This window comes from Tursiops truncatus, chromosome 13 (assembly GCF_011762595.2).
Source record: "Tursiops truncatus isolate mTurTru1 chromosome 13, mTurTru1.mat.Y, whole genome shotgun sequence".
Lineage (NCBI taxonomy): Eukaryota > Metazoa > Chordata > Mammalia > Artiodactyla > Delphinidae > Tursiops > Tursiops truncatus.
This window is the reverse complement of record NC_047046.1, coordinates 25,318,870-25,345,190: the sequence shown is the minus strand read 5'-3', so window position 1 is coordinate 25,345,190 and position 26,321 is coordinate 25,318,870. Positions and strand designations below refer to the sequence as shown.

Sequence of the window (26,321 nt, the reverse complement as noted above, 5' to 3'; positions counted from 1 at the left end):
GACCTGAGCCCCCTTCCGGTCTGCGGAGATGGGCCACAGGCTCGGCCGAGTAAGGAGTCAGTGGCTTTTCACCTTCAGAGCTGCAGAAAGGGAGGGATGGAGGATGAACACGAGCCGCCGTTACAGCCTCGGACTCAGGTGACCCGCTCGCGGGACCCCAGCCCCCCACACCCTTTACGCCCTGTGCGCCTGCGCACGTGTCTTGGCCGCGCGCTCTGGCTAAGGTAAGCTTTGAGCGAGTCTTCGCAAATGCTCACTACGCATGCGCCTCCCTCTTCCACGCCGATCCGCTTTTCGCAAACGTCTGAATTCCGAGACCTGCCGGCCCAGGCTTATCGGATGAGGGATTGCGGACTGGCGTGCACTTGGGAAGGCTCAACGAACGCGTCCAGTGTACGGAAGTATCTGAGTGTGCACAGTGGAGCTAGGTGCTCGGCCCAGACGAACAAGAGCAGGTGTTCACGCGCAGTGTTGGGCTGGGGCGCAGTGTGCGCACTGCGCACGGCACCTGCGCACCGGCCGCGTCCCAGGCTAGCATCCCTCTGGTCCTCGTATGGGCCGGACACGCCCCCAGCAGCAGCAGCCCCTGGGCACTGCAGTCCTGGCCGCCTCATCCCGTCCTGGGCCTGTTTCCCACCTTCACTTCTCTCCCCAACCTTCATCTCCTCCACGCTGGTTCTAAACTCCGTCCTCCCGTCCTGCTGCACCGAGGGGGCGGGGCAGCGGGAAGAGCAAGCCTATAACGCTCACCACCCCGCCTCAGGGTTTACCCCGCCAACCGGCGCTGATCTGCATGGCGCTTCCCCTCACCTCCTTCAAGTCTTTGTGCGGAGGCCCCCTTCTTATGGCGTATTCCCTGACCACCTTTTCCAGACACGCCCCTCTCCCCTTTGCCTGCTTTCTGTCTACGTCGCACAGCTGACTTACTATGTATTTTCCTTGTTTATTTGTTACTGCCTGTCTTCCCCCGCTGGAATAGTCACGGATTTCGTCTCTTTTGTTCACTACTATATCCCCAGCACCTAGAACAGTAGATTTATTGCCCACAGTAGGGAGGCAAGAAATCTTTATTCACTGACTTAATAATCACCACCATAGCTAATGTCTGAATGCTTTCCATGACCAGTCAGAGGACTAGGCAATCTCCATGCACGATCTCATGGAATGAAGTAATTTATGCTGTCTTGGAGACCTGCCGGCACCCCTGCCACATGGGCTCAGTTCTCATCAGGTGGTGCGTGACTTGCTGCTTCCTGCAGATCTGCTCTCTTAGTGGAACTCTCACCTCCGGGCAGCCCAGCAGGGTGCTTCCAGTGACTCCAGTGAGACTGAGACGGGACTCCTGGGTTCTCACCTGGCTTCCCCCTATGGCTTCAGGCTTGGGAGGAAGTTACTTAGACCTTGTAGGAACTTGCGGGCAGCCAGGGTGCCTGTCATAGACCTGCCTGCAGACCTGTGGCAAGATCTCTGGCAGGAACCTGCCCTCAGAGCCTCTTCTTCTACCTCCCCATCCCCAGGCCAGGTTCTCACAATACGGTGAAAGCAGGTCTGTCGTTCCCCATCCCACACCCCGCCGCACTGTGTGTGCCTCCCAGCTCAGTTCCTGGCTGGGACAGGCACTTGGTATTTGACGGATGAATGAGTAAGTAGTCTTCAGGTTCCGGAGATTCTTCAGGAAGCCCTTAGCCAAACATCCTTCTGACTTGAAACTTGTATTTAAGTATTAAAAAAGTAATAAATATGACACAGTGCTTTATATTTGAGGGACAATTTGCCCGAGCAAGAAAGGTAGTATAGAGTTACTAGGAAAAGATCAACAATTTGATTTTTGTATATTTAACCACTTTGTGAATGTCTCAGAAAATATCTGAGGGAAGCAGTTCACTGCTCTTTGGGAGAGTGGAGAACTGTTAGCGTATACTGTATTTTCAAAAAATTTAACGAGCAGGTTATTTTGTAATTTAAAATTATAAGAGAAAAATTATAAACAAGACTGAATCCCCCGAAAAAGATACCAATCTAATGATGGGGCATCAGGGCGCTGAGCTGGGTGCCTTGGGGAGTTCTCCCTCCATCTCTAAGGGTGCTGCATGAGGATGAAAAGCTGCCCTTTGTTGTACCAGGTGTGTGTAGTGCACATGCGCATTGGCTGTCCCCCAGCCTGAAGGTAGCCATTATCGTCACCAGGGCCAGCGAGGAAGCCCCTTAGAGAAGATGAGGGAGGAAGGGCAGAGCTGGTACTGCGACCCGGGCTGCTCTCTGCTGCTCCATGTGCCCCCCCCAGGCTCCCACACATGTAGGTCCGTGTGGCCCCTCCTCTTAGCCTCCTGGCAGAACAGGCTGGGAGGGAAGAGAGGGAGGCCCAGCCACTCTATTGAGAGAGTTTCACTGGGACGAGTCACTGTAGCTCGGGGACTCCTGTCCTGCCAGAGGCAGAGCTTCACGCCTGTGGGGCCCCAGGTCAAGGCATTGTCCCCTGAGCCACAGCAGGCATGCCGAGGGGCAGCCCGGCAAGGAGGGCCGGGAATGGCTGTCCATCTCAGGAAAATGCTGTCAGGGGTGAAGGGGCAGTGAGATCCTGGACTTAGAGCAGAAGGCTAGGGGTGCCTCTGCTACCTGCCAGCCATATTAACTAGGCAACTCGTCTCTGCCTCAGCGTCTTCATCTGCAAAGTGGAGCCATCATTGCCTGGTTCAGATAGATTGCAGTGCTGGGATTGGTGGAGGCTGTAGTCAGGCACTCTGTGTCCTCTCCTCTCTCCTCAGTTCCAGGGCAGGGTCCTGCTGCTGATCATCTGTGCGGCTGGCATTGGTGGGACTTTTCAATTTGGCTACAACCTCTCCATCATCAATGCCCCGACTTCGGTATGTACCCTCCATGCGCACCGTCACCATCCCAGTGGGCGCTGGGCCAGGGCCAGCCGCTGCCTGCAGCGGATCTTCAGGCCAGCAGCCACTTGGTGGCGCTTTCTCCCACACGTCCACCTCCACTGCGATGCTCCACAGGCCCTGCGATTTCAAACCCAGCTCTGCATCCTCCCCTGAAACTGGCAAGTTCTCCTGAGTCCCTGATATCAGTAGATGACTCCACCATCCACCCAGTGACTGGGGTCCGCCCTGACTCTTCCCTCCCTCTTGGACACCAAGTCCTTCCTAACTGCCTCTGGCTTCCAGCCATTTCTCCTCAGGTCTCTTCCACAATCCCAGTTCAGACCCCGTCTCTCCTGCCTGTATCACTGGCCTCCCTGCCTTTGACCTCCCCCTTCTAGATCCTCGCAAGTTTGATCAAACCACTCCCCTGCCCAGAAACATTCTGTGGCTCCCCAGTGCCTACAGGAATAAGGACAGACTCATCCATCTGAAGTCCAAGGCCTCCTGGGATTAGAACCTGTCCACCTGTCTTCCACCTTCGTTCCCCCAACTCCGCTATCAAAGCAGGTTAAACGCAGTTCCCCAAATGCACCCAGCCCTTCCTTGAAGACTCCTTCTGATGGGAAGCCCTCTCTGCCCCACCTGCAAGAAGCCCTTCAAGAGCCACCCAAATGCCATCACCTCCCTGAAGCCGTCCTTTAGCAGCCCCCACAGCTGGAGTCACCCTCCCTCCCCAGCCCTTGGTCTCAGCCTCCTGCTGGTCTCCTCTCAGTGTCCAAGTCATCTTTGAGTCCCCAGCACCTGACTCTGTCCTGGTCTGCGCCGACGTTCAGTAAATGCCTGTGGAAAGGATGAATCTCTCGGCCCCATTGATAGAAGCCACCTCTATCCCACCTAAGTGAGAAGGGCAAGTGTCCTGTCACATAGCTGTGAAGGAGGTGGGGCTGCAGGAAACAGGTCCCAGGATGGAACTGGGGCTCTCCTATCCCTGCAGGGCATCATCCTCCACCCAGTGCAAGAGAGCAGCTGTCACCAGACTCACTTCCTGTCCTGGCCTGGGAACCCCCAAACAGAAGTCCTCCCTGTTAGTTCCAGCAGAAAGGCTGGGGAAGAGTTTGATTGGCTGGTTTGGATCACATGCCCTCTGATTGGCTGGTTTGGATCATATGCCCACTAGACCAATCATGTGGTCAGGAGGGTGGAGCACTTTGATTGGCCAGGCCTGGGTCAGGTGACCAACTGTGTAGGGGGGTGTAATTGTCAAGGGGAAAGAATTTCCCTCAAAGCGTGTTGGTGCTTAGAAGTTGGGGACGGGAGTACATTCTGGGCAGAAACAACTATAGCTGCCCAGTCCCTTAAAAGAGGATGAAATGAAGGGTTTAGAAAGGGGGGTCTGAGCTCCATTCGCTTTTTTGTTTATTCAAAAAGCGTGCGAGTGTCCACTTCGGTGCAAACCTGCACGCTGGAGAGGGATCTGCCCACAGCAGGACACTCTCAGGCCTTGCTTCCCATGGGCCATCACTGGCTCCTGCAAATGAGACTTCCTTGGCTTCTGAGGCTTCCCCTACCCCCTTGAATGGTCACCCTTGAGGATTTCAAGCCAAGGTCAGGGGAGGCTGGCCCTGGTCCCAGCTCCCCCAGACAGGTCCTTCCCCCAGAGGGACCTGGCAGGCACCAGGTTAACAGCCATTACCCTGAGCTGGCCTGCTCACCTACACCCCCTGGTCATCCTCACGTCCTCCCTCACGTCCTGTTGGGAGGACTAAGACCAGCCAGACGCTGACATTCATCTCTGACCAAGAGGAGGGTATCTGGGTCTTCTGGTCAGGCGTTGCAGCGATCCTGAGGTGCCCCCAGTGACGGAGCCCTGGGGACAAACACCCCTCCTGCCTCCTCTGTTGCTCTGCTGATGCTCACTGATGGCCAAGTCCATCAGAAAGCTGGTCATCAAGGGAGCCTGCTGATGTGGCCCATGCAGGTGGCTTCCCAGGCCAAAAGTGGGGGAGGGGTGCTGATAGTGGACTCAGAGGGGCACATAGAGACTGGCCAGCTCTGAGCTCCAGGAGACACTGTGTTTGAAAGAGACGGCACAGTGCCCTGCAGTTGGGTGAGTTCGGTCCTGCCCCGAAGGGACTAGGATTGCTGGGGAGACTTGCCTGCTCTGCAGAGGCAGGGCCTGTGGGGAGAAGGCCTGTTGTGGGGAGGGAGCCCCCGCCCCCAGGGGGGCTGACTGGCATCTCTGTCCACAGTACATTCAAGAATTCACCAATGAGACGTGGCGGATGCGAACTGACTGGCCGCTGCCCGACCATCTGGTCCTGCTTGTGTGGTCCCTCATCGTGTCTCTGTACCCCGTGGGGGGCCTTCTGGGAGCGCTGCTTGCTGGCCCCTTGGCCATCACACTGGGGAGGTAAGTGCTTCCCGTGGACCCCCAAATGCCCTTCAATGAGGGGCACCCCGGGTGTGGGCAGGATGCCCGGCAGGCCCAGGCCTGAGTCAACTCCTCACCAGCCTCCCGCTCTGCCTGCAGTTTCACCGGGTGACTCACGTTTCCCAGCAGATGTGGCAGAGGGAAGAGTCCCATGCCGGGAGGGAGGGAGGACCCATGGCTGCCAATACAACACATGTTGTCTGACTGTGAACAGGTGTTTTCTCCCCAGTGCCCCCCTTTGTATCCAACTGATGCAGATCTTGGGTCGCAAACAAGAGAGACAGACTCTGACAGACTGAATGGAAAACTGTGATAACGCAAAGGATACTGGGGCAGCTCATAGGACAAAAGGAAGTGGTCAAAAGCCAGGCCTGGGGAGGGCAGGATGCAAGACCACCCTAGCCTGGGCTTTCCTCCTGGGAGATGCCTTCAGCGCATCAGCTCCAGCCTTGTTCCACCTCCAGCATCTTCATTCACTCTCAGAATCAAGGGAGACGGGTTGTTCCTGGCCCACCTTGGGTCACACGCCTACACCCGTGAGACAGCAGGAGAGAAGCAAGGCCGGGCGGGAAAACAAGCGGCTCTCATGGTCCCCCCCTTGGCTGGCCACCCAGCACGTGTCGGCACCTTTCACCCATATATTCAGCTCCCCATGTGCCCCTCCTCACGTTAGTTGGTTCAGTCCTTCCTGAGACCACCCAGGGCACTGCCTCGTCACAGCCACCAGGGACGACACAACGGAGGTGTCCTCCCTGAGTGCAGAGTTTCCACGTGACGACCAATCTGCCAGCCCTGCCGTTAACGTGTTGATATTCTGCACACTACACACTTAATGGAAAACTTAACTGTCCTCAAGACACCTCATGGGAAGAAGAAAGAAGAAAGTGTAGGGGAAACTAGTCAAAGAAAAGGAAACTAGTGGATGAATTTAGTTTAAAGCGTATGATCCAGAACATGGAAACATAGGTAGAGGGTCTGCTCCTGGGTTTTGGAGCTGGTCACTCCAAAACCTGCCTCGGGAACGTCCATCCTCAGGTTTTCTGCTCCTGTCTTGGGTCAGCACTTCCACCGGCCTGAGGCTGTTTGCCCATCGGCGTGACCCCAATCTTCATGCTTGAGTGAGCAGGGCAGTCCTGATGGTGTGGGTCCTTCGGCGGGCTCTTACCCTCTGAGGTCATCTACTTCTGAATGACGGGGTTCCTAACGCGATACTGAGTTCCGTGGGCACCCATCCTTCCGCTTCCACTGATGTAACCTCCTTTGTTGGAAGCAAAATTGCACAGATAACATGTTTGTGTATTTAGCAGAAGTATCAACGGCAAGTAACAGAAAACCAGGACTCAGCTGGCTAAAACGATAGCCAAACACCCCATTCTGGTGTTTATTCTCCACTAGGGCCTAGTGACCAGCCAGGAGTTATTTCTGATTAAGGGGGTAGTAATTCACTGAAGTAGTGGCTTTACTCCAGAATCCTAGGTCTTGCACTGTGATTCTCCTTGGGGGCACTTTGAGCACCACAATCTCCCAGGTCTAGAGGGTCGAGGGGCGGAGCCTCTGGCAGCTGGTTTGGACCCACTAGGGCATACTCCACTCACAGCTTCCAGGTTTGCAAATATCCAGTGTAGGTGTCAGATCACGACACTCACTGTGGGACAGGCTGCCTCCAAAGTAGAAAGAAGCCATCTGAGATTTGTCCACCCTTCTTAGAGGAAGGGCAGCAAGCCAACCCGCACTTTGGAGGAAATGTGCCCTCGGACATCAGGAGCTCCACTGGTGTGGCGGCTCCCACTCTGTCATGCTTGTACGTTACCATGACGTCGGGTGCACTTGCCGCTTCCTCTTCCCCAGGTCCTTTCAGCATAAAGTCATCAAAGCAGCGGGCCAGCAAGATGCCTGAGGCGGGCAGCTCCCCATGGAGCAGGTGTGGCCCAGAGCTGGAGAGCTGCCATGTCCCTAAGGAGGTCGGTAAAGGTGCAGTACTCTCCCTGCCGGTGGAAGTAAAGTGTTTCTGCTGTCGTCTGTGTATTGAAATGCAGCAAAATGCATTCGCCAGATAAATAGCTACAATGGATGTACTGTGTTTTTTTGTTTTTGGCTGCACTGCGCGGCATTGGCATGCAGAACTTCCCCAACCAGGGACTGAACCCGTGCCCCCTGCATTGGAAGCGTGGAGTCTTAACCACTGGACCACCAGGAAAGTCTTGGAAGTACTGTATTAATTTATATCAGTGAGGAAGCCGTATGTGGCTTATAAGTCACAACTGGAGTTACCACAGGATCAGGTTATAATCCACGGTCATTCTCCATTCTCTAGGCCAGGGGATCTGAGCTTTGGCCCATCTTTCACCCCTGTGCTGTTGGTTTGGAGCAGGCCAGCGGCTTCCTGTGGCTCATTTCCTTGTCAGTACATGCGCCATATGACCTCCTGTGGCCTCTCTTGGGTGACCTGCATGACGGCGCCTCTGAGCGCGGTGTCAGGAGCCCAGAGCTGACGCCTCATCGTGTGGCGCTGCTGACATGCCCAGTGCCCCTTCCTGTTTTGCCGTCTGTCCCGTTGAACCAGCCTGGCAGAGACCACCCAGCCATCCTGAAGGCTCTGAACAGTGACTCTGCAATGCACTCGGCTCCCCAGCTGTCCCCTCCCTCACTCCGGAAGCCCCTGTTCTTCCTCCCCAGGGTTTCCTCGAGTCTGAGAAATCAGATGTTAGGCCCTTCGCTTTACAGAGGAGTTTGAGGAGAGCAATGCTCAATCTGTGGGGATAAAGCCGTGCGAGTTCTGTCACTTCAAGCCGTGGCGGAGGCAGAAAGGAGAGTAATTTGGGGCATATTGGAGGAGGGGAGTGGGAGGAGGCCCCTGGGGGCATCCCACAAGTGACCCCAGCTACAGTGGCCAGCGTCATTTCTGTTCTTGTAGCTTACACTCCTGACTCAGTCCCCTCATGCACACACAGGTCTGATCAGGGCTGGCTGCAGCTTCAGAGAAGGGTCCCCAGGGGTGGTCCTCAGCACTGAACCCACCTCTCTCGCCTGTGTTTGGCTTCCCCAAGGAAGAAGTCCCTGCTGGTGAATAACATCTTCGTGGTGGCTGCGGCGACCCTGTTTGGCTTCAGCCGCAGAGCAGGCTCCTTTGAGATGATCATGCTGGGACGGCTGCTCGTGGGCGTCAGCGCAGGTACAGTGTGTGTGTGTGTGGATCCCCTCCTGCCTCTGTTCCTACACTTTCCTGTATCCTCTTTATTCCCTTCATTCATTGATTTGTTTTCCTTTCATGCCCACCATTATTTTTTTTTTTTTTTGCAGAATGATTAGATATGATTTATCTTAAAAAGGGTCATATAACTAGGTACTTAAAGTGGATCTAGAAAAATAGAAAAGTTGTAAGGGATGGGAGGGCAAACATCCCCAAACTTAAACCAACAGAAGTCCTCTAAGCTGGGAGCTTCCTAGCAGTCAAGATGAAAAGGCATCTAGGACGGGCTCTCTGACCTTCCCTACAGAAGCAGAGTAGCCTTTTAGGGACCCCTCAGGCTCTGGGGCTTGTCACGGGAGGGAGCAGAATTTTGAGCGTGTCCACCTGGGCTTTTAGGGGTGCCCATCAACAATCCCCCTTGACTCCTACTGTTTATACAGCCAGGTGCTGATGTCTTCATTAGTTAGTTATCTATTCCTGTGAAACAAAGTACTCCACAATTTAGTGGCTTAACACCAGCAACATTTATTAACTCATGGTTTCTCTGGGTTAGGAACCAGGAGTGTCTTAGCTGGGTGGTCCTGGCTTGGGGCCTCTCAGGAGGCTGTGATCAAGCTGTCAGGCAGGGCTGCAGTCACCTGAGGTTTGGCTGGGGCTGGAGGACCTGCTTCTGAGATGGCGCCCTCGCGTGCTGTTTGCAGGAGGCCCGGGCTCCTCAGCTTATGGGTCTCCCTGTAGGGCTGCTTGAGTGTTCTCACAGCATGGCGGCTGGTTTCCTCCAGAAGAAGTGATGGGAGAGAGGAAGCCCACATGTGTGCGCAAGGACACGGTCCCAGTGCATTTTATGGCCTAATCTCAGAAGTCATACACCATCAGTTTTGCCACAGTCTACTTAGAAGTGAGTCACTCAGAACAGCCCACATTTCAGGGAAGAGGGACCAGGTCAAACTTTGTGCCCTGAGTACCTGGCACAGAAGGAATCCCTCCCTAATTGTCTGTAGGAAGAGTGGGTGTACCTCCATGGGAGAGCTTCTGGCAATCAGTGTACCCCCCTTCCTCCCAGCTCCCCCCACCCAGTGCTCAGAGAGGGGCAGGACCTTCTTGAGGGCTGTTTCCTGATCCCACATCAGGGAGGGGGTGGAGCAGCGTTCCCTGACGTGTTCCCAGGTGGATGGTGCCCCAGTACTGCGGCCTCCTAGCTTCTGCCGGCTGTCACCCTCTGGGGTGGGCAGTGGGGGCGCCATCCATTTCCATTTTCCCACTGGCTGCCTGGGTGCGAGGTGCGTCCCCAGGGAAGCCAAGATGGGGGAGAACATGCGGTGGTAGTTGACGTGAGAGGTGAGAGCCGGGGCCGCTGGTGGGCATCTGCTCCCTCTGAGCCCCTCACACTCCTCCCGGTGATAGGGCTTCTCTCTCAGAAGTCCTGGGAGTTGACTGGAGTCCTGCTGGCCCTATATCAGGTGGGGAGGAACCCCTCAGAGCGCTTGGGCTGAGGGAGCAGCACTCAGTGCCTGTAGATGATGGGCTGGTGGCGCCAAGGCCGCGGCGGGGGCGGGCGGGGGTGGTGGGGAGAGGCGGGCCCAAGCGTTGCGGGAGTCCAGCCTGTGGCTGACGGCTGCTGTGCTCATGTCCAGGTGTGAGCATGAACGTCCAGCCCATGTACCTGGGGGAGAGCACACCCAAGGAGCTCCGAGGGGCTGTGGCCATGACCTCAGCCATCTTCGCCGCCCTGGGGGTCGTGATGGGTCAGGTGGTTGGACTCAGGTAAGTGCCGCCCCCCCACCCCACGTGCACTGAGAGGTTGGAGGGATGCCAGGGAAAGGCCTTCTTCACCTAAATTTCTCCCCTACCCCCCAAGTGGATTAAGGCGTTGCTTCCTTGTATGAAGGCGTTGAAACCCTGTCCATGTGCATCTGGCCAGTGTGGTGTCAGTCAGACACACTTGGTGTGAGTCACCCTCTTCTCGCCTCTCCGGATCAGGGAGCAAAGAGGAGAGGGTGCAGGTTTGGGCTTTTAAAGGGAGCGTGTCCTGTTTATCCCAGAAAAGGGAGGTGAGGGCAGAGCCCTGTGCCCTGGGAAGAGCCCTGGGGAGAGGAGTTGCCAGGGATGAGGTGGGGCTATGACCCTGTCCTATCGTGGGTCCCTACCTGGGTGTCCAGACCCAGAGCTGGTTGGGAAGAGGCACAGGGTAATGCAGACCCTCTGCCCTCAGGGGGGCCGGTAGGGGACAGAGCTCTGACAAGGAGGCACCTGGCCCAGCCTCTCCTCTGTCTCCCCAGGGAGCTCCTGGGTGGCCCGCAGGCCTGGCCCCTGCTGCTGGCCAGCTGCCTGGTGCCTGGGGTGCTCCAGCTGGCCTCCCTGCCCCTGCTCCCCGAGAGCCCACGCTACCTCCTCATTGACTGTGGAGACTCCGAGGCCTGTCTGGCAGGTGAGCCCCTGACCTCGGGCCCCCAGACCACCCTTGACCATGGGGCACATCTGGCCAGAGCATGTGGGTCCTTATTTCCTGGGTCGCATTTATTCAGGAAAAGCTATCCCTCTCTCTGTGCCTCAATTTCATGATCCATCCATCCCTTCAGAGCTCTTTATCAAGGGGCTGTCCTAAGCGCCAAGGCAGTGGGATGGAACAGACCCAGCACCTGCCATCTGGGAACCCCCAGGGTGGCGCAGAGAAGGAGCGCCACCTGCCCCCTGCCTCACATGCAAGATGAAGAAACACTGAGTAAGACCTCAAGGGCCCAATGCCAGCTGGGCTGATGGTCTTCCCTGTTAGCTATGGCCACGATAATGATGCCGAAGGAACAATCCCCAAATCTCTGGCTTAAAGCACACAATCCTTTACGGCGTCTTCTATCATTTAATTGCTGGGCTGTTTGCACGACCCTGCTGATCTCAGTTGGGCTGGCTCATGGTGTCGGGGTCAGCTGGGGCTGGCCAGTTGAGGCTGGTCTGGGCTGGAGCAGTTCAGCTCTGCTGCACACACTGCTCCTCGCACTCTTGGTACTGACAGACTAGCCCGGAAGGCAGATCCAACTGCACAAGCACTTTCCAAACCTTTGGTCCCTTCCTGCCCACTAACCTCCCATTAGCCAAGGAGAGTCACGTCACTGAACCCAAAGTCCAGAGATGGGAAAATCCATGGCATCTCCACTCATGTGGCAAGGGGCGAAGACCAGGGCCCACTAATGTATTCTTCCCAGCTTGCCATGGCCACAGTTATTATTCATGTCCCTGCCCTGAGCAGGAACATGCTCAGTGCTATCCGGAAACACCCCCCACCCCCACCAAGTCTCACCCAATCATGGCATCAGGCTTGAAGTCCAGGGTCTTAAGATCATGTCAAGCCTGTATATGCCTTTTCTTGAGCCAAAGACCCAGGAGATAAACAGAAGTCTTCCGCCTCGCGCGCACTCAGCAGACATTGGTGAAAAAATGTTTTTCAAAAAAGAGGCGGCAAGGAGGCAGAAAGCAGTTGCCGATCCACAGCAATGCTGAGTGCCCCTGGGGAAACGCTGCCAGCCTCCCCTGCCCTGGAATGGAGAGTGCTCCTGCGTGAAGCCCTGGCTCTGCCCCCAGGGAGGGGCTCCCCAGGCCACTGAGAATCTGGGTGTCACGGTGGCACTTTGGAGTCATTTAACTGTAATATGACCCCACAAGACAATTCAGTGTTAAACAGCGATTATGTTATTCAGTGGAGTCCAGGCTGTGACGTATAGAATCGTAGACTGTCAGGACTAGAAAGGGCCTTAGGGATCATTTTCTTCAGCACCCTCGTGGTACAGATTAGAAATGCCTAAAGGAAGACAGGGACTTAGTCAAGACTCTTCAGCTGTTCCGGGTAGATTTAAGATCAGACTGTGAGCCTCCTGACATTATCACCTTCCTTTTCTATCACCTTCCTTGACACCTGAAGAGGGCCCTGGAAAATGTACCTATAGAAAACTGGGGCACAGAAGTCTTTACATTTCAAACCGTCTTGGTGTCTTTTCATCCAGGCCGGCAGAGCTTCTGTCAATACAACTTTCCCCAAAAATGATGTGAACTTTCTGTGCATTTGATTTATGTGCCAGAAAGCCACACCCACAATTCTTGTCGAGACATGCTTCTCTCTTGCAACCTAATTACTGGAATCTAGGGCATGTCGAGCTGCGGAGGACCAATACCCTTAAGCCTCTGTAATGCCCGTTTTTCCAGCCCGGAGGGTCCATGAGGCACTGCAGGAAGCCATACCCTTGATTTGATCTTTACCCTCAGCCCAGGGCTCGCTGGCCTTGCTCTGGATCTAGTCTTTGCTCTCAGGCTGTGATTTAACTTAGGACTCTGCTAGATGGAGAAGCTAGAGATGAAAAACAGATTTCTTTTTCTTTTTTATTTAACTAACCTAGCAAGCTCTGAAATAAGTTAAATTGGATTAAATTGTGTTCCCTCTGAAGGTCTTTTTGAGCTCATTTTCCTTACAATCAGCTCAGAATACTCAGGTAAAGGCAGCTAGCTCATGCTTTCGACGCTTGGAGATCTCTTTGCCCAAGTCCAGAAGTTCATTAGACCTGTTTTGTTTCTTGCACGTTACACGGGCTTTCATTCTTCCAGCCTCCTCACCGTCCTCTGCCTGGTTAGGAACCAACACTGCATGTCATAGGTCCTAGTTACGGCATCACCTACTCCCATACCAGGGGTTTTTTTAGTCCGTTTTTTTTCTTGCTGCCTAACAGTCGCACCTCCGCGGGAGACCAAGGAAACGACTACTTAGCCCAAGCTTCTGAGTTCTCGGGTTGGCTGATGAAGGTTAGGTCTGGCTGGAGGCTCTGTCACTGGTGTAGGTCAGCTGGGCATTGGCTGATCTAGGACAGTCCCAGCTGGGCCATCTCTGCTTTTTCCTGGGACCAGTGGGCCAGCCCCACCGCAAGTTTTTATGATGATGACAGAAGACCAAGTAGAAACCAGCAGGTCTCTTGAGGCTGTATTGGAACACGCGGCACGCCCTCCTACAGCCTAATTCTACGGGCCGGGCCGGAGCGAGTCGCAGGGCCGAGCCCAGCACCAAGGGGCGGGTGTATACATGCCTCTTTAGTGGGAGCAGCTACCAAATCCCATGGCCCAGGGAGGGGTGAACTGAGACTGCAGTGGACATCGGCCACAGTTGTGTCCTGTGTGATGCCCCCGCACAACCCCGAGTTTCTAAAGCCCTTTCTGCTCCGTGGTGCTGTGAACTGATCATCCCCATCAGACCAAGGGGACCCTGGGAAGGCGAAAGGAGGTGGGCGTGGGCAGCTCACTGTGGGGGTCACAGAGGGCCTGGGGGAGGGGAGCTCAGCGTCCTCTGCCCTGCCCCCTCCCCCAGCGCTGCAGCGGCTGCGGGGCCCCGCGGACCTGGCCGAGGAGCTGGCCGAGTTGGAGCGGGAGCGCGCCGCCTGCCAGGGCCGGCGCGCGCGGCGCCCGTGGGAGCTGTTCCGGGACCGCGCGCTGCGGAGGCAGGTGACGAGCCTGGTGGTGCTGGGCGGGGCCATGGAGCTGTGCGGGAACGACACGGTGAGCAGTCCGGGCCAGGCCGGGGTTGGGGGGAGAGGGGAGGGGGAAGGGCCGGCGGGGAGGGCCGGTGCGCCTCGGCCTCTCGCCCCTCCCCCCCTCCCCCGCGGCAGGTGTACGCGTACGCGTCGGCAGTGTTCAGCCAGGCGCGGATTCCCCCGGAGAAGGTCCAGTACGCCGCCATCGGGACCGGGGGCTGCGAGCTGCTGGCGACGCTGCTCAGCGTGAGTCTGCCTCCGGGATGACACCTCGTCCCCCAGCCCTGCGGCGGACCCTTGGGGGTGCTGGGCCTCCGGGGACCGCAGGCCTCAGCGCTAAGCCACTTCCACTTCAGGTCGCTATGTTAAAATACGGCGAGCTAGCAAGCACTTATCGAGCATCTAGTTTGCCGGGCTTCCTCATGAGGCCCCTCCCCACTGCTGGCCCGCAAACCGAGGGGACCGCGACCGTGGCCCACACCAGTGAATCAGTGAGGGCTCCTGTCCTTTGCAGTGTGTGGTGATCGAGAGGGTGGGCCGACGGATGCTGCTGATGGTGGGGTACGGCCTGATGACCTGCTGGGGGAGCGTCTTCACAGCGGCCCTGTGCCTGCAGGTAGCTGGGCGTAGATGAGGGCGGGGCGTCGGCCCTGTGCCTGCAGGTAGCAGGGCGTGGATGAGGGCCGGGCGGCTGGGCCCCGCCTGACCTCCCCTCACCACCACCTCACCCCCGCCCCTCTGCCGCAGAGCTCCCTCCCCTGGATGCCCTACCTGGCCATGTCCTGCGTCTTTGCCTTCATCCTCAGCTTTGGCATTGGCCCTGGTGAGTGGGAAGAGCTCCTGTCTTTGGGCCTGGCTGAAGGAGCACGGATGTCTGGGTGAAGGATGCTTGGGTGTGCCCTCCCCCCACTGTACAGGCTTCTGGGAGGGAATGGCTGGAGGAGCGCTGGAAGGGCCCCACTTTCTTGTCTGGGGCAAGGTGGGGGGAAGGCCGGCCAGGGAGCCCTGGCTGGCAGCCTCCTGTCCCCACTCCTCCTTCCAGCCGGAGTGACCAGGATCCTGGCCACAGAGCTGTTTGACCAGATGGCCCGGCCTGCTGCCTACATGGTCTGCGGGATGCTCATGTGGACCATGCTCTTCCTAGTCGGGCTGGGGTTCCCCTTCATCGTGGTAGGCCTGCCCGCCCCTCCCTCCCGGGGGCCCTGCCGTAGGTTTTGTCCTTGTCAGCATGAGAACCCCAGGGGAGGCTCCATCCAGGAGGTGTGAGACTGAAGGGGATGGGGCTTATCTGAGCCAAGAGGGTCGAGTCCCTCATCAGGACCTGTGGTGGGGCCTTCCATGTGGGGGCTGAATGGGCCACACCAGAGCTTGGGTCTCTTAACCCACAGGAGGGCTTGTCCCACTTCCTCTATGTTCCTTTCCTCTGTGTCTGTGTCTGTGGGGCCGTCTACACTGGCTTCTTCCTCCCTGAGACCAGAGGGAAGAGCTTCATGGACATCTCAGAGGAATTGCACAGACTCAACTTCCCCGGGGTGGAGCCAGGGCCCCGCGTGGACAGGCCGGAGGTCATCCGGTCCACAGAACTCTAGCTCAGCAGGTTTGGCTGGGGCCCAGCCGGCTGCTGCTCTTCCCTCGGGCCCTCTCCATTCACCAGCCCTGCATCCCCTTGTTTAATGGGTGTTTGTTGAGCACCTACTGTGTGCAGGCCTGGTGTTTAGCCATCAGTGGTGAGCCGGACAGATGGGGTCTGGGACCTCTCGGTGCTCCCCGTCTGGAGGCAGTTAACAGGAAACCAATAAAAACACAATTACAAACTTGGGCGGACTTTCCTGGCAGTCCAGTGGTTAAGACTTCGCCTTCCAATTCAGGGGGTGCGTGTTTGATCCCTGCATGGGGAGGTAAGATCCCACATGCCTCGCAGCCAAAAAATCAAAACATGAAACAGAATAAATATTGTAACAAATTTTTAAATTTTTATTTATTTATTTATTTTTGGCTTTATTTATTTATTTATTTATTTTTGGGTCTTCATTGTGGCGAGCAGGCTAGCGGTTCTAGCTGCGGTGAGCGGGGGCTACTCTTCATTGTGGTGCGTGGGCTTCTCATTGCGGTGGCTTCTCCTTGCGGAGCACAGGCTGTAGGCGCGCGGGCTTCAGTAGTTGTGGCACGTGGGCTCAGCAGTTGTGGCTCACAGGCTCTAGAGCGCAGGCTCAGTTGTGGCTCATGGGCTCAGCTGCTCCGCGGCATGTGGGATCCTCCTGGACCAGGGCTCAAACCTGTGTCCCCTGCATTGGCAGGCAGATTCTTAACCACTGCACCACCAGGAAAGCCCTATTGTAACAAATTCAATAAAGACTTTAAAAAAGGTCTACATCAAAAAAATCTTAAAACAAAACAAAACAAACTTGGGGAAATGAAGTGGAAGAAAATACAGCTTCTGAAGGGTGTGTATACCAAGGGGTGTTTGAGAGGGGAGTGGTCAGGGAAGGATTTTCTGAGGAATTGATTGCTAAAAATCAATTTTATTGAGGTATAATTTACATACAATAAAATGTATCCATATTAAGTTTACGTTTGATAAGTTTTGACAGGTGTACATATCCATGAACCACCACCACCATCAAGGTAGACCGGTCACATCATCTCCAAAGTTCCATTGTGCCCCTTTGCAATCAATACCCTGCCCGACCCCAGGCCCTAGGCAACCGCGGACCTGCCTTCTGTCACTACAGGTCAGATTTCCTTTTCAGAATTTGATATAATTTCATACCATATGTATGCATTCGTGTCTGGCTTTGCTCCAGATAAAGTTTTTGAGGTTCATGCGTGTTGCTGCATGTATTAGCATATATCCCTTTGTATGGCTGAATAGTATTCCACTGTATGGATATACCATCATCTGTTAACCCATTTCCCTGCAGGTGGACATTTGGCTGTTTCTAATTGGTTGTTGTTTTTTTAAAAAATACATTTATTTATTTTATTTATTTATTTTTGGCTGCATTGGGCCTTCATTGCTGCGCACAGGCTTTCTCTAGTTTCAGCAAGTGGGGGCTACTTTTTGCCATGGTGCGCCGACTTCTCATTGCGGCAGCTTCTCCTGTTGTGGAGCACGGGCTCTAGGCAGGCGGGCTTCAGTAGTTGTGGTATGCGGGCTCTAGAGCGCAGGCTCAGTAGTTGTAGCACACGGGCTTAGCTGTTCCGCGGCATGTGGGATCTTTCCAGTCCAGGGCTCGAACCCATGTGTTCTGCATTGGCAGGCAGATTCTTAACCACTGAGCCACCAGGGAAGCCCTGTTTCTAATTGTTAGCCATGATGAATAAAACTGTTATGAACATCCCTGCACAAGTTGTGTAGATGTATGCTTTCATTTCTTTGGGGTAAATGAATTGCTGAGTTTAATAATGAATGTATCACTTTGTTATAAAGCAGAAACTAACACACCGTTGTAAAGCAATTATACTCCAATAAAGATGTTAAAAAAAAAATAATGAATGTATGTTTAACCGTAGCGGAAACTGTTTTCCAAAGTGCATATACTGTTTTACATTCCCACTAGCAATTGATGAGACTTCTGGATGTTCCAAATCCTCGTCAGCATTTGGCAATGTCACTCTTCTTAATCTAGCCATTCCACTGAGGGTGTAGTGGCGTCTTGTGGTTTTATTGAGGTATTTCCCTGATGGCTAATAATGCTGAGCATCTCTTCGTGTGCTAATGTGACCATTCACGTGTCTTCTTTTGTGAAGACTCTGTTCAAGTCTTTTGCCCACTATTTTTAAAAGATATTTTTTAGAGTAGTTTTAATTTCACAGCAAAATTGAGAGAAAAGTACAGAGATTTCCCATATGCCCCCTCTCCCACACTCACACAGCCTCCTATTATCAACATCCCCCACCAGAGGGGGACGTTTGTTACAATCCATGACCCTACATTGACACGTCATTATCACACCCACAGTCCACGCTTTACATTAGGGTGCACTCCTGTAGTTTTACATGCTATGGGTTTGGACAAATGTATGATGACATTAGGCACCGTGATAGTATCATGCAGAGTATTTTCCCTGCCCTAAAAATCCTCTCTGTTCTACATGGTCATCCCTTTCCTGCCCCTGCCCAGCGCCTGGTGACCACTTATCTTTCTATGGTCTCTACAATTTTGTTTTCTCTGGAATGTCATATGGTTGGAATCATAGAGTATGTAGCCTTTTCAGACTGGCTTCTTTCACTTAGTAATATGCATTTAAGTTTCTTCCATGTCTTTCCATTGCTTAATAGTTCTTTTTGCACTGAGTAAAATTCCATTGTCTGAATGTCCCAAAGTTTATTCACCTACTGAAGGACATTCTGGTTGCTTTTGCCAATTGTGAATAAAGCTGCTATATACATCCATGTGCAGGTTTTTGTGTGGACATACATTTTCACCTCCTTTGGGTAAATACAAGAAGCATGATTGCTGGATCGTAGGGTAAGAGTATGTTTAGTTTTGTAAGAACCTGCCAAACTCTCTTCCAAAGTGGCTATACCATTTTAATTCCCATCAGCACTGAATGAGAGTTCCTGTTGCTCCACATCCTCACCAACATTTGGTGTTGTCAGTGATTTTGGCCATTCTAATAAGTGTGTGGTGGTATTTTGTTGTAATTTGCACTTCCCAGATGACAAACATGGAACATCTTTTTGTATGCTAATTTGCCATCTGTATATATCTTCTTTGGTGAGTGTCTGTTAAAAGTGTTTTGGGACTTCCCTGGTGGTGCAGTGGTTAAGAATCCACCTGCCAATGCAGGGGACACGGGTTCGAGCCCTGGTCCGGGAAGATCCCACATGCCGTGGAGCAACTAAGCCCGTGTGCCACAACTACTGAGCCTGAGCTCTAGAATCTGCAAGCCACTGAGCCCGCGTACCACAACTACTGCAGCCTGTGTGCCTAGAGCCTGTGCTCGGCAGCAAAGAGAAGCCACCTCAATGAGAAGCCCGCACACTGCAACAAAGAGTAGCCCTTGCTTGCCGCAAATAGAGAAAGCCCGTGCACAGCAACGAAGACCCAACGCAGCCAATAAATAAATTAATTAATTAAAAAAAAAACTGTTTGGCTGTTTTTAAAAATCAAGTTGTTTGTTTTCTTATTGTTGAGTTTTAAGGGTTCTTTATATATTTTGGATAACAGTCTTTGATCAGATGCATCTTTTGCAGATATTTTCTCCCAGTCTGTGGTTTGCCTTTTCATTTTCTTGACAGTGCCTTCCACAGAGCAGACGTTTTTATTATTTATTTATAAAATGTATATATATATTTTAATAAATTTATTTATTTAATTTATTTTTGGTTGCATGGGGTCTTCGTTGCTGCATGCAGGCTTCCTCTAGTTGTGGCGAGCGGGGGCTACTCTTTGTTGCGGTGCACAGGCTTCTCATTGAGATGGCTTCTTTTGTTGTGGAGCACGGGCTCTAGGCACGCGGGCTTCAGTAGTTGTGGCACACGGGCTGAGTTGCCCCATGGCATCTGGGATCCTCCTGGACCAGGGCTCGAACCCGTGTCCCCTGCATTGGCAGGTGGATTCTTAACCACTGCGCCACCAGGGAAGTCCCTGTATATATATTTTAAAGTCTTTCCTTTTTAAATTAATTATTTTATTTTATTTATTTTTGGCTGCATGGGGTCTTCGTTGCTGTGTGTGGGTTTTCTCTAGTTGCTGTGAGCGGGGGCTACTCTTCGTTGCGGTGCACTGGCCTCTCATTGCCGTGGCTTCTCTTGCTGCGGAGCGCAGGCTCAGTAGTTGTGGTGCACGGACTTAGTTGCCCCGTGGCATGTGGGATCCTCCTGGACCAGGGCTCAAACCCATGTCCCCTGCATTGGCAGGCAGATTCTTAACCACTGCGCCACCAGAGAAGCCCATTTTTAAAGTCTTTATTGAATTTGTTACAATATTGCTTCTGTTTTATGTTTTGGTTTCTTGGCCTGGAGGCATGTGCGATCTTAGTTCCTGGACCAGAGATGGAACCCGCACCCCCTGCATTGTATGGCGAAGTCTCAACCACTGGACCACCAGGGAAGTCCCCAGATGTTTTTAATTTTAAAGAAGTTCAGCTTATGAATTCTTTCATGGATTGTGTTGTATCTAAAAACTGATCACCACATCCACAGTCGTCTAGTGTCCACCATTTTTTTTTAAGCTGCACTGCGTGACTTGCAGGATCTCAGTTTCCTGACCAGGGATTGAACCCGGGCCCAGTGAAAGCGCCGAGTCCCAATCACTGGAGCACCAGGGAATTCCCTTATTCATTTACTTTTAATGGATGTCCAGTGGTGCTGGCACTGTTTGTTGAAAAGACCATCTTTTCCCCATTGGACTACCTTGGCACTTAGGTCAAAAAAACAATTGATCATTGTTGTATCATAAAGAATTTGTCTGGCTTTCAGTAGGAAGCAGTAACCGCCAAATCAGCAGAAGCGGCAAGCAGTAGGTTCTCTGGGGAGCGAGACCTCTCTGAGTCGGGGTCAGGAGAGGTCTCATGGAGAAGTCACCTGGAGCTGGCTTCCTGAGGACAGGCCCAGCTGGGGTTCCTTTGGAGGCAGGAGTGTTGAAGGATGGGACTGAAGGCCTGTGGGTCCGGTAAACGCGGAGCTTTCTGGAAGGCAGGTGTCAGCACTCTGGGAGCCCTCTGTGTGTTCTCCCAGCTTCTCTCTGGCACCTGCCCCATCTCCACCTCTGCTGACCTGCCTCCCCAGCTGCCCCCCCACCCTCGGCACCAGTGGCCACCCTGGCCGCTACTGGCCCCTGGTGAAGATTAGTGAGAAAGGATCCATCCCTCGAAATCCTGTGGTGCACAGGCTGTGAGCAGGGCAGGTGTCAGGCTGTATCCCAGGTCTGGGACTGCACTGGTCACACTTAGGTGCCCTGGTCCCCAGCACGGACCATAGAGATGCCCCCAGCTGGGCCTAGCCCTTGGGCCGTGTCCCACTTGCTGTCCACCCAGCCAAATTGGCTCTGAGAGTGTGGGGTGGGCGTTGGAAGTCCTTGTTGCCCAGGGAACCCCTCAGCAGGGCAAGGAAACAGGGACAGGGCCCCGCAGACAGGAGAGGCTGTGCCAGGAGAGGTGGGGGAGATGCAGCTTGGCCTCAGGTTTGATGGGATGGGGGAGGGGCGGGGGTGGGGAAGGACCTGGCCACCAGGGAGGGAAAGCACAGTCGCCCACACTGCCCAGTGCCACCATTAGGGTCAGGCCTGTTAGTCCGTTTTCTGCTCCAGGACACTTGATGACAAAGCAATAAGATCGGGTAGCTTTTACTGAGCACATACTGAATGCAGTCACTTTGCGCTTGTCCTTAATCTCGTTAAATCTTCACACAAATCTATGGAAAAAGAATTCCCCCATTTTGAAATTTTGCAGCTGAGGCTCAGAGAGTTTAAGAGGCTCAGCCCAGATCACCCTCTCTGAACCATGTCTCATCCTGTGGGGGAGAGCTGGCCATGACCGCGAGCTCCCCAACAAGCCTGGGCCCTGCTTTTGCAGTGTGGTGCTCTCCTGGCAGACACCCCTCTTAAAATCCTGTACCTTCAGCTACAGATGGGGGGGTCTCCAGCAGGGATGATGACCCCTCAGATCTTCTTCCGCTGTGACTGGAGGGGGAGGGTGTTTCCTTTGCTTGTCTTTGCTGCAACTTTTACCACATTCAGCGAACAAGGGCACAGGGACTGGTGCGTGGGGGACAGTCAGGGGCTCAAGGCTGGCTGGGTTCTTGCTGTGAGTGATGAACCGCGAGTGCCCGGGGGAGGGATGGCAAGGGGAATGAAGCTGGCGAAGGGGCTGTGGGAGCCGGTGGTCAGGTGGACCGTCCGTGGACGTGGACTGATGGCCAGGTCCGTGTCAGGGAGAGGCAGCAAGAGGACAGCAGTAGCCCTGCATCATGGAGTCAGCAGGCCCTCCCCCTCCCCATGCACCCCTTCCAGCGTGGGTGACTTGCGTCCTGCCCACAGAGATGTTCAACCGGGGTGGGGGGCACGGCTGCCAGCTTTAGGGGCCTGCCGGGTGCTCGTATGGGCCGTATTCCTCCTCATCCAGCTGGCGTTTCCCTACATCCTGAGGTTTCCTTCCCACCCCCTCTCTGCCCAGCAGCCCTCAACTGTGGGGTGTGGCCCTCAAGAAGTCCTCTGTACCAGCCAGGAGCTGCCCTAGGGCTGCAAACGTCAGAAACCCTGACCAGTGGTGCTTCAAGCAGAGAGGGGCTTACTTTTCTCCTGTAATGTAAAGGCAGCTGAAGGGGCAGGGCAGAGCCGCCAGAGCCCCAGGCTCCTCGGGGTTGCCACTCCCCCTCCTTTGCCTGTGTTTTTCCAGCTCAGGGTTGCCTGGCAGCTGCTGCACGTCTGGCAGTCCTGTTCAGGTTCCAGGCGGGAGTGCAGTCCTGTCCAGGTTCCAGGAGGGGTTAGGAGGAAGGGCGTAGGGTAGAGCCTCCATCTGCAGGCAGCTGCTTCCCTGTGGACCCTGCACATCACATGGGCCGCAGCTACCTCCAGTGGCCATGCCTGGTTGCCAGTGGCTCTGGGGCAGTGAAGGTTCTAAGGAAACAGAACTGGGATGCTGTCAGTGAGGAGGGAGGGGGAGAGGATTTTGGGGGCCAAGGGCTCCTGGTGCGTGTGCGCTGTTGTTCAGCAGGTGATTATAGAGCCCCTGGGGATGCCGGGGGTGTTACTGTTCTATTGCTCCTAGAACAAATTACCACAAATCGAGCAGCTTAAAACAACACATGTTTATTATCTCAGTTTCTGTGGGTCACAATCTAGTACAAAGTGACTGGTCTTCTTCTTCAGGTCTCATGGCCGAAGTCAAGGCGTCTCCAGGTCAAATAGGGAGGAACCCACTTCTGAGCTCATTCAAGCTGCTGGCAGAATTCAGTTCCTTGCAGCTGAACGACTGAGGCCCCTTCATCTTCAAAGCCAGTAACGGCACATCTGAGTCCTTCTGCTTAGAGGCTCTCTGACCGCCCCTCCTGCTGCATCTCTTACTTGAGCTGGAGAAAATTCTCTGCTTTTAAGGGCTCAAGTGATTACGTTGGTCCCACCCAGATAATCCATGACAACCTCCCTACTGTAAAGTCTGTAGCCCTAATTACATCTACAAAGTGCCTTTTGCCAAGTAAGGTAACATATTCACAGGTTCCAGGGAATCGGGTGTGGTCGTCTTTGGAGGCCCTCCGCCTGCTACCTAGTAATGGGTCAGAAGGTAGGCCACAGCAATGTCCCCCACCTCATGCAGCCCAGAAAGGAAGCAGTAACTCGCAAACAGATATGGTGACGGCCTTGAAGTAGAGGACCTGACGGAGCCAGGAGCTCTGGGGCTTTCCTGACGAACTGAGCGACAGCGTTCCAGGACCAACGCCCAAGCCAGGAACCAGAAGCCAGGAGCACGGGCCCCGAACAGTGGCTCACCTACACGGTGTCGCAGGTTATTTGCTGGCAAGGCTTCAATGTGTCACCCACTTCCACTATCAGAGAACCGCCAACCAGGTGCTGGCTCCTGAATCTTCTGGCTGGAGTCACTTGGGTCAGTTCTGTTCACATTTCACTGGGCAAGGCAAGTCACATGGCCAGATCTGCTGCCAGTGGGTGGGGAGACAGACCCCTCCCCCAGGCAGGCCAGGCCAGGCCAAAGGTGGTGCCAGCTAACTTAGGCTAAGGCGGGGTGGGGGCCGGAGAAGTGAGGGTAAAGGGACAGTGGATGGAGGTACATTTCACTGGCAGGCGATCAGGAGTGGGAGAATACTCATGCACCTGGATTTGGACACAGGTAGCAGGACATGCGGAGTTGGCTGCTGGGGATCGGAGGAGCACCCCGGGCTGGAGACAATGCATGGGGTGCATCAGTGGTAACAGAGCCCTGGGCACAGGAAGTCTGCTGGGGTGTGGGAGTGGGGAGGGATATGACCTGGGGCCCACCTGGAGGGATCCACATTTAACAGAGTATTTGCACAGCTGGGCCATGTGACCTCCTGCCCGAGGCCGCCTGCTCCCACAGGCATGGTGGCCTTGCTCTATCACATGCCCAGTGTCCAGGCCAGTGTGCGCTGTGCCACCTTAACCAGACCACACCTGCCAGAGACCAAGGACAGGACCTCCCTGGAGAGCTCTGAGACTTGGCCAAACCAGCATGAGCCAAACCCCCTCGAGTGCCTGCAGAGCTCTGCTCCCCAGCACAGCCCCCCCACCAGGGTCTCCTCAGAGCGGGAGTCGGGTGGCCCTCCTGCCCAGGAATGGCAGGGCCTGCAGGCTCATCCCTGGCCCTGTCCTCGTCCTGCCGTGTCATGGCTAACTTCATTCATTCATTCAGCCCGTATTTAGTCCATGTCTCTTGTATGTTTGGCACCTACTAGGTGCCCCCTGAGCTGACCAACAGTGGAAGAGAGAGACTGCACCCAGGGCTCTGTGAGAGGGCATCCGCACAGGACCTGGCTAGGGTGGGGCTTCCCTGAGGAGCTCAAGTTTCCAGACCTGCAGAGGGGTTGTCCAGGGGACCGGATGGGGCTTTGGCGTGGGCTCTGAGACGGAGTTGCTGACTGCCTTTGGAACCCCTCCTACTCCCTGCCCCTCCCCTGGGCACCTCCCAGCATCCTTACCCACCGTGAAGAGCAGGGGTGCAGGGAAGGCCTCTGGATGGTGACTCGCTTGTGGAAGCCCCCTCCCACCTTCATCAATGACCACCCCTCCCCATCACACACACACACGCGCGCGCGCACGCGGAGACTGCGGACACACAAGGGCTCAGTGGAATGAGCTGGGACTCCATCTTCTTGTCCGGCTGTGATCTGCTGGAGGGCCAGGGGCCATCTGTCCCGCTAAAGCCGCATCCCCGCTGCTCCCGGCACACAGACGTCGCTGTGACTAGATGAAAGGACAAACGAGGGACAGGCAGATTTCTGGCCGCCGCGTGAACTTTGAGGAGGTGCTCAGGGCCAATGGCCGACCCTGCAGTGGCTCCGAGCTCCGCCGGGCGGGCTGGGCCTCCGCAGGCGGTGACGTCACCAGGCGCGAGCGCGCCGCGGCCTCGGGGGCGGGGCCTCCGCCGGCTGGGGCGTCACGGGAGGCTGGGCCGCAGCCGCACTGGGCGGGGCGCCGGGCGGCGGTCACGTAGCTCCGGGGTTTCCCGGCGGTGTTTGCGCGCGAGTCGGTTGGTTCCTGCATCCCTGTCTTCGCCGTCCCTCGCCATCATGCCGATGTTCCTGGTGAACACCAACGTGCCCCGCGCCTCTGTGCCGGACGGGCTCCTCTCCGAGCTCACCCAGCAGCTGGCGCAGGCCACTGGCAAGCCGGCGCAGGTCTGCGGGGAGGGCCCGGCCAAGCGGTCCCGGGCTGGGGCGGGGGAGGTGGCCCCGGTATGGGGCTTGGGCGGGGAAGGCGGCTCCGGGATGGGGCTCCGGGAGGGGAAGGGATGGGGGCGTCCGGGCCGGCGAGGCCAGGAGGCCCGCTGACCGCTGCCCCTCCCCCGCAGTACATCGCGGTGCACGTGGTGCCGGACCAACTCATGGCCTTCGGGGGCTCCAGCGAGCCGTGCGCACTCTGCAGCCTGCACAGCATCGGCAAGATCGGCGGCGCGCAGAACCGCTCCTACAGCAAGCTGCTGTGCGGCCTACTGGCCGAACGCCTGCGCATCAGCCCGGACAGGTGTGTGGGCGTCGGGGGACAGGGGGCGCGCGGCCACGGCGGCCACCTCGCAGCCGGCTTAGACCCGCTTCCTCCCCCGCAGGATCTACATCAACTACTACGACATGAACGCGGCTAACGTGGGCTGGAACGGCTCCACCTTCGCCTGAGTGTCGCGCCCCGGGCTCCCCTGCCCGCGTCCCGCAACCTGCGCGCGGTTTTCTGCCCGCCCCGCCCCAGCGACCCCAGCTGCCGGGACGGAGAAATAAACGGTGTGGAGACTGGGGCTGCCTCGGGCTTCCTTGCCTTGCGGAGGAATCGGTGCAAGGCTGGGTCAGTGACTGGGGAACCGAGGTCGGGAGGGGTGCCCCCAGAATCTGCAGCCTAGCCTCTCCACGCCCCCAGCCCCCAGCAGAGGGCCCAGCTGTGGTTAGCATCCTGCCCAAGGCCGCAGACCCCGGAATCCTACGGGAATTCGTCGTCGATAGTCCCCCACCCCCCACCTCCCGCAGAGGCCGGACTATCTTTTGGGCTAGGGCTGGGGGGGAAGGGGGAGGGGTCAGAATCTGAGTGGGGGCGGGGGGGGGGAAGAAGGCCTTCCCCACTCCATCCAGGGTCACTTTTCGATAGGCTGCTGCCTCAGTGTCTTGAGTTGGGAAATCCCGTTGTTCTGGAACTTTGCAAC

At 55.5% G+C, this 26,321-nt stretch overlaps 2 protein-coding genes across 2 annotated transcripts; both read left to right on the top strand.

Annotated features, from left to right (window-relative positions):
* Positions 1–96: 96 nt before the first annotated feature.
* SLC2A11 (solute carrier family 2 member 11) lies at positions 97–15,717 on the top strand. Its single transcript, XM_073790888.1, has 13 exons — positions 97–224; positions 2,161–2,167; positions 2,733–2,864; positions 5,120–5,280; positions 8,349–8,473; positions 10,126–10,255; positions 10,771–10,919; positions 13,833–14,020; positions 14,131–14,241; positions 14,510–14,611; positions 14,743–14,818; positions 15,038–15,165; positions 15,384–15,717. Exons 1-13 carry the CDS (start codon positions 97–99, stop codon positions 15,582–15,584), a joined length of 1,638 nt encoding a protein of 545 aa, XP_073646989.1. The 3' UTR covers positions 15,585–15,717.
* A 9,399-nt stretch (positions 15,718–25,116) lies between these two features.
* On the top strand, positions 25,117–25,922 carry MIF (macrophage migration inhibitory factor). The gene is made up of 3 exons (XM_033837333.2): positions 25,117–25,311; positions 25,485–25,657; positions 25,740–25,922. The coding sequence occupies exons 1-3, from the start codon at positions 25,204–25,206 to the stop codon at positions 25,804–25,806; spliced, it is 348 nt and encodes a 115-aa protein (XP_033693224.1). The 5' UTR covers positions 25,117–25,203; the 3' UTR covers positions 25,807–25,922.
* Positions 25,923–26,321: the final 399 nt, after the last annotated feature.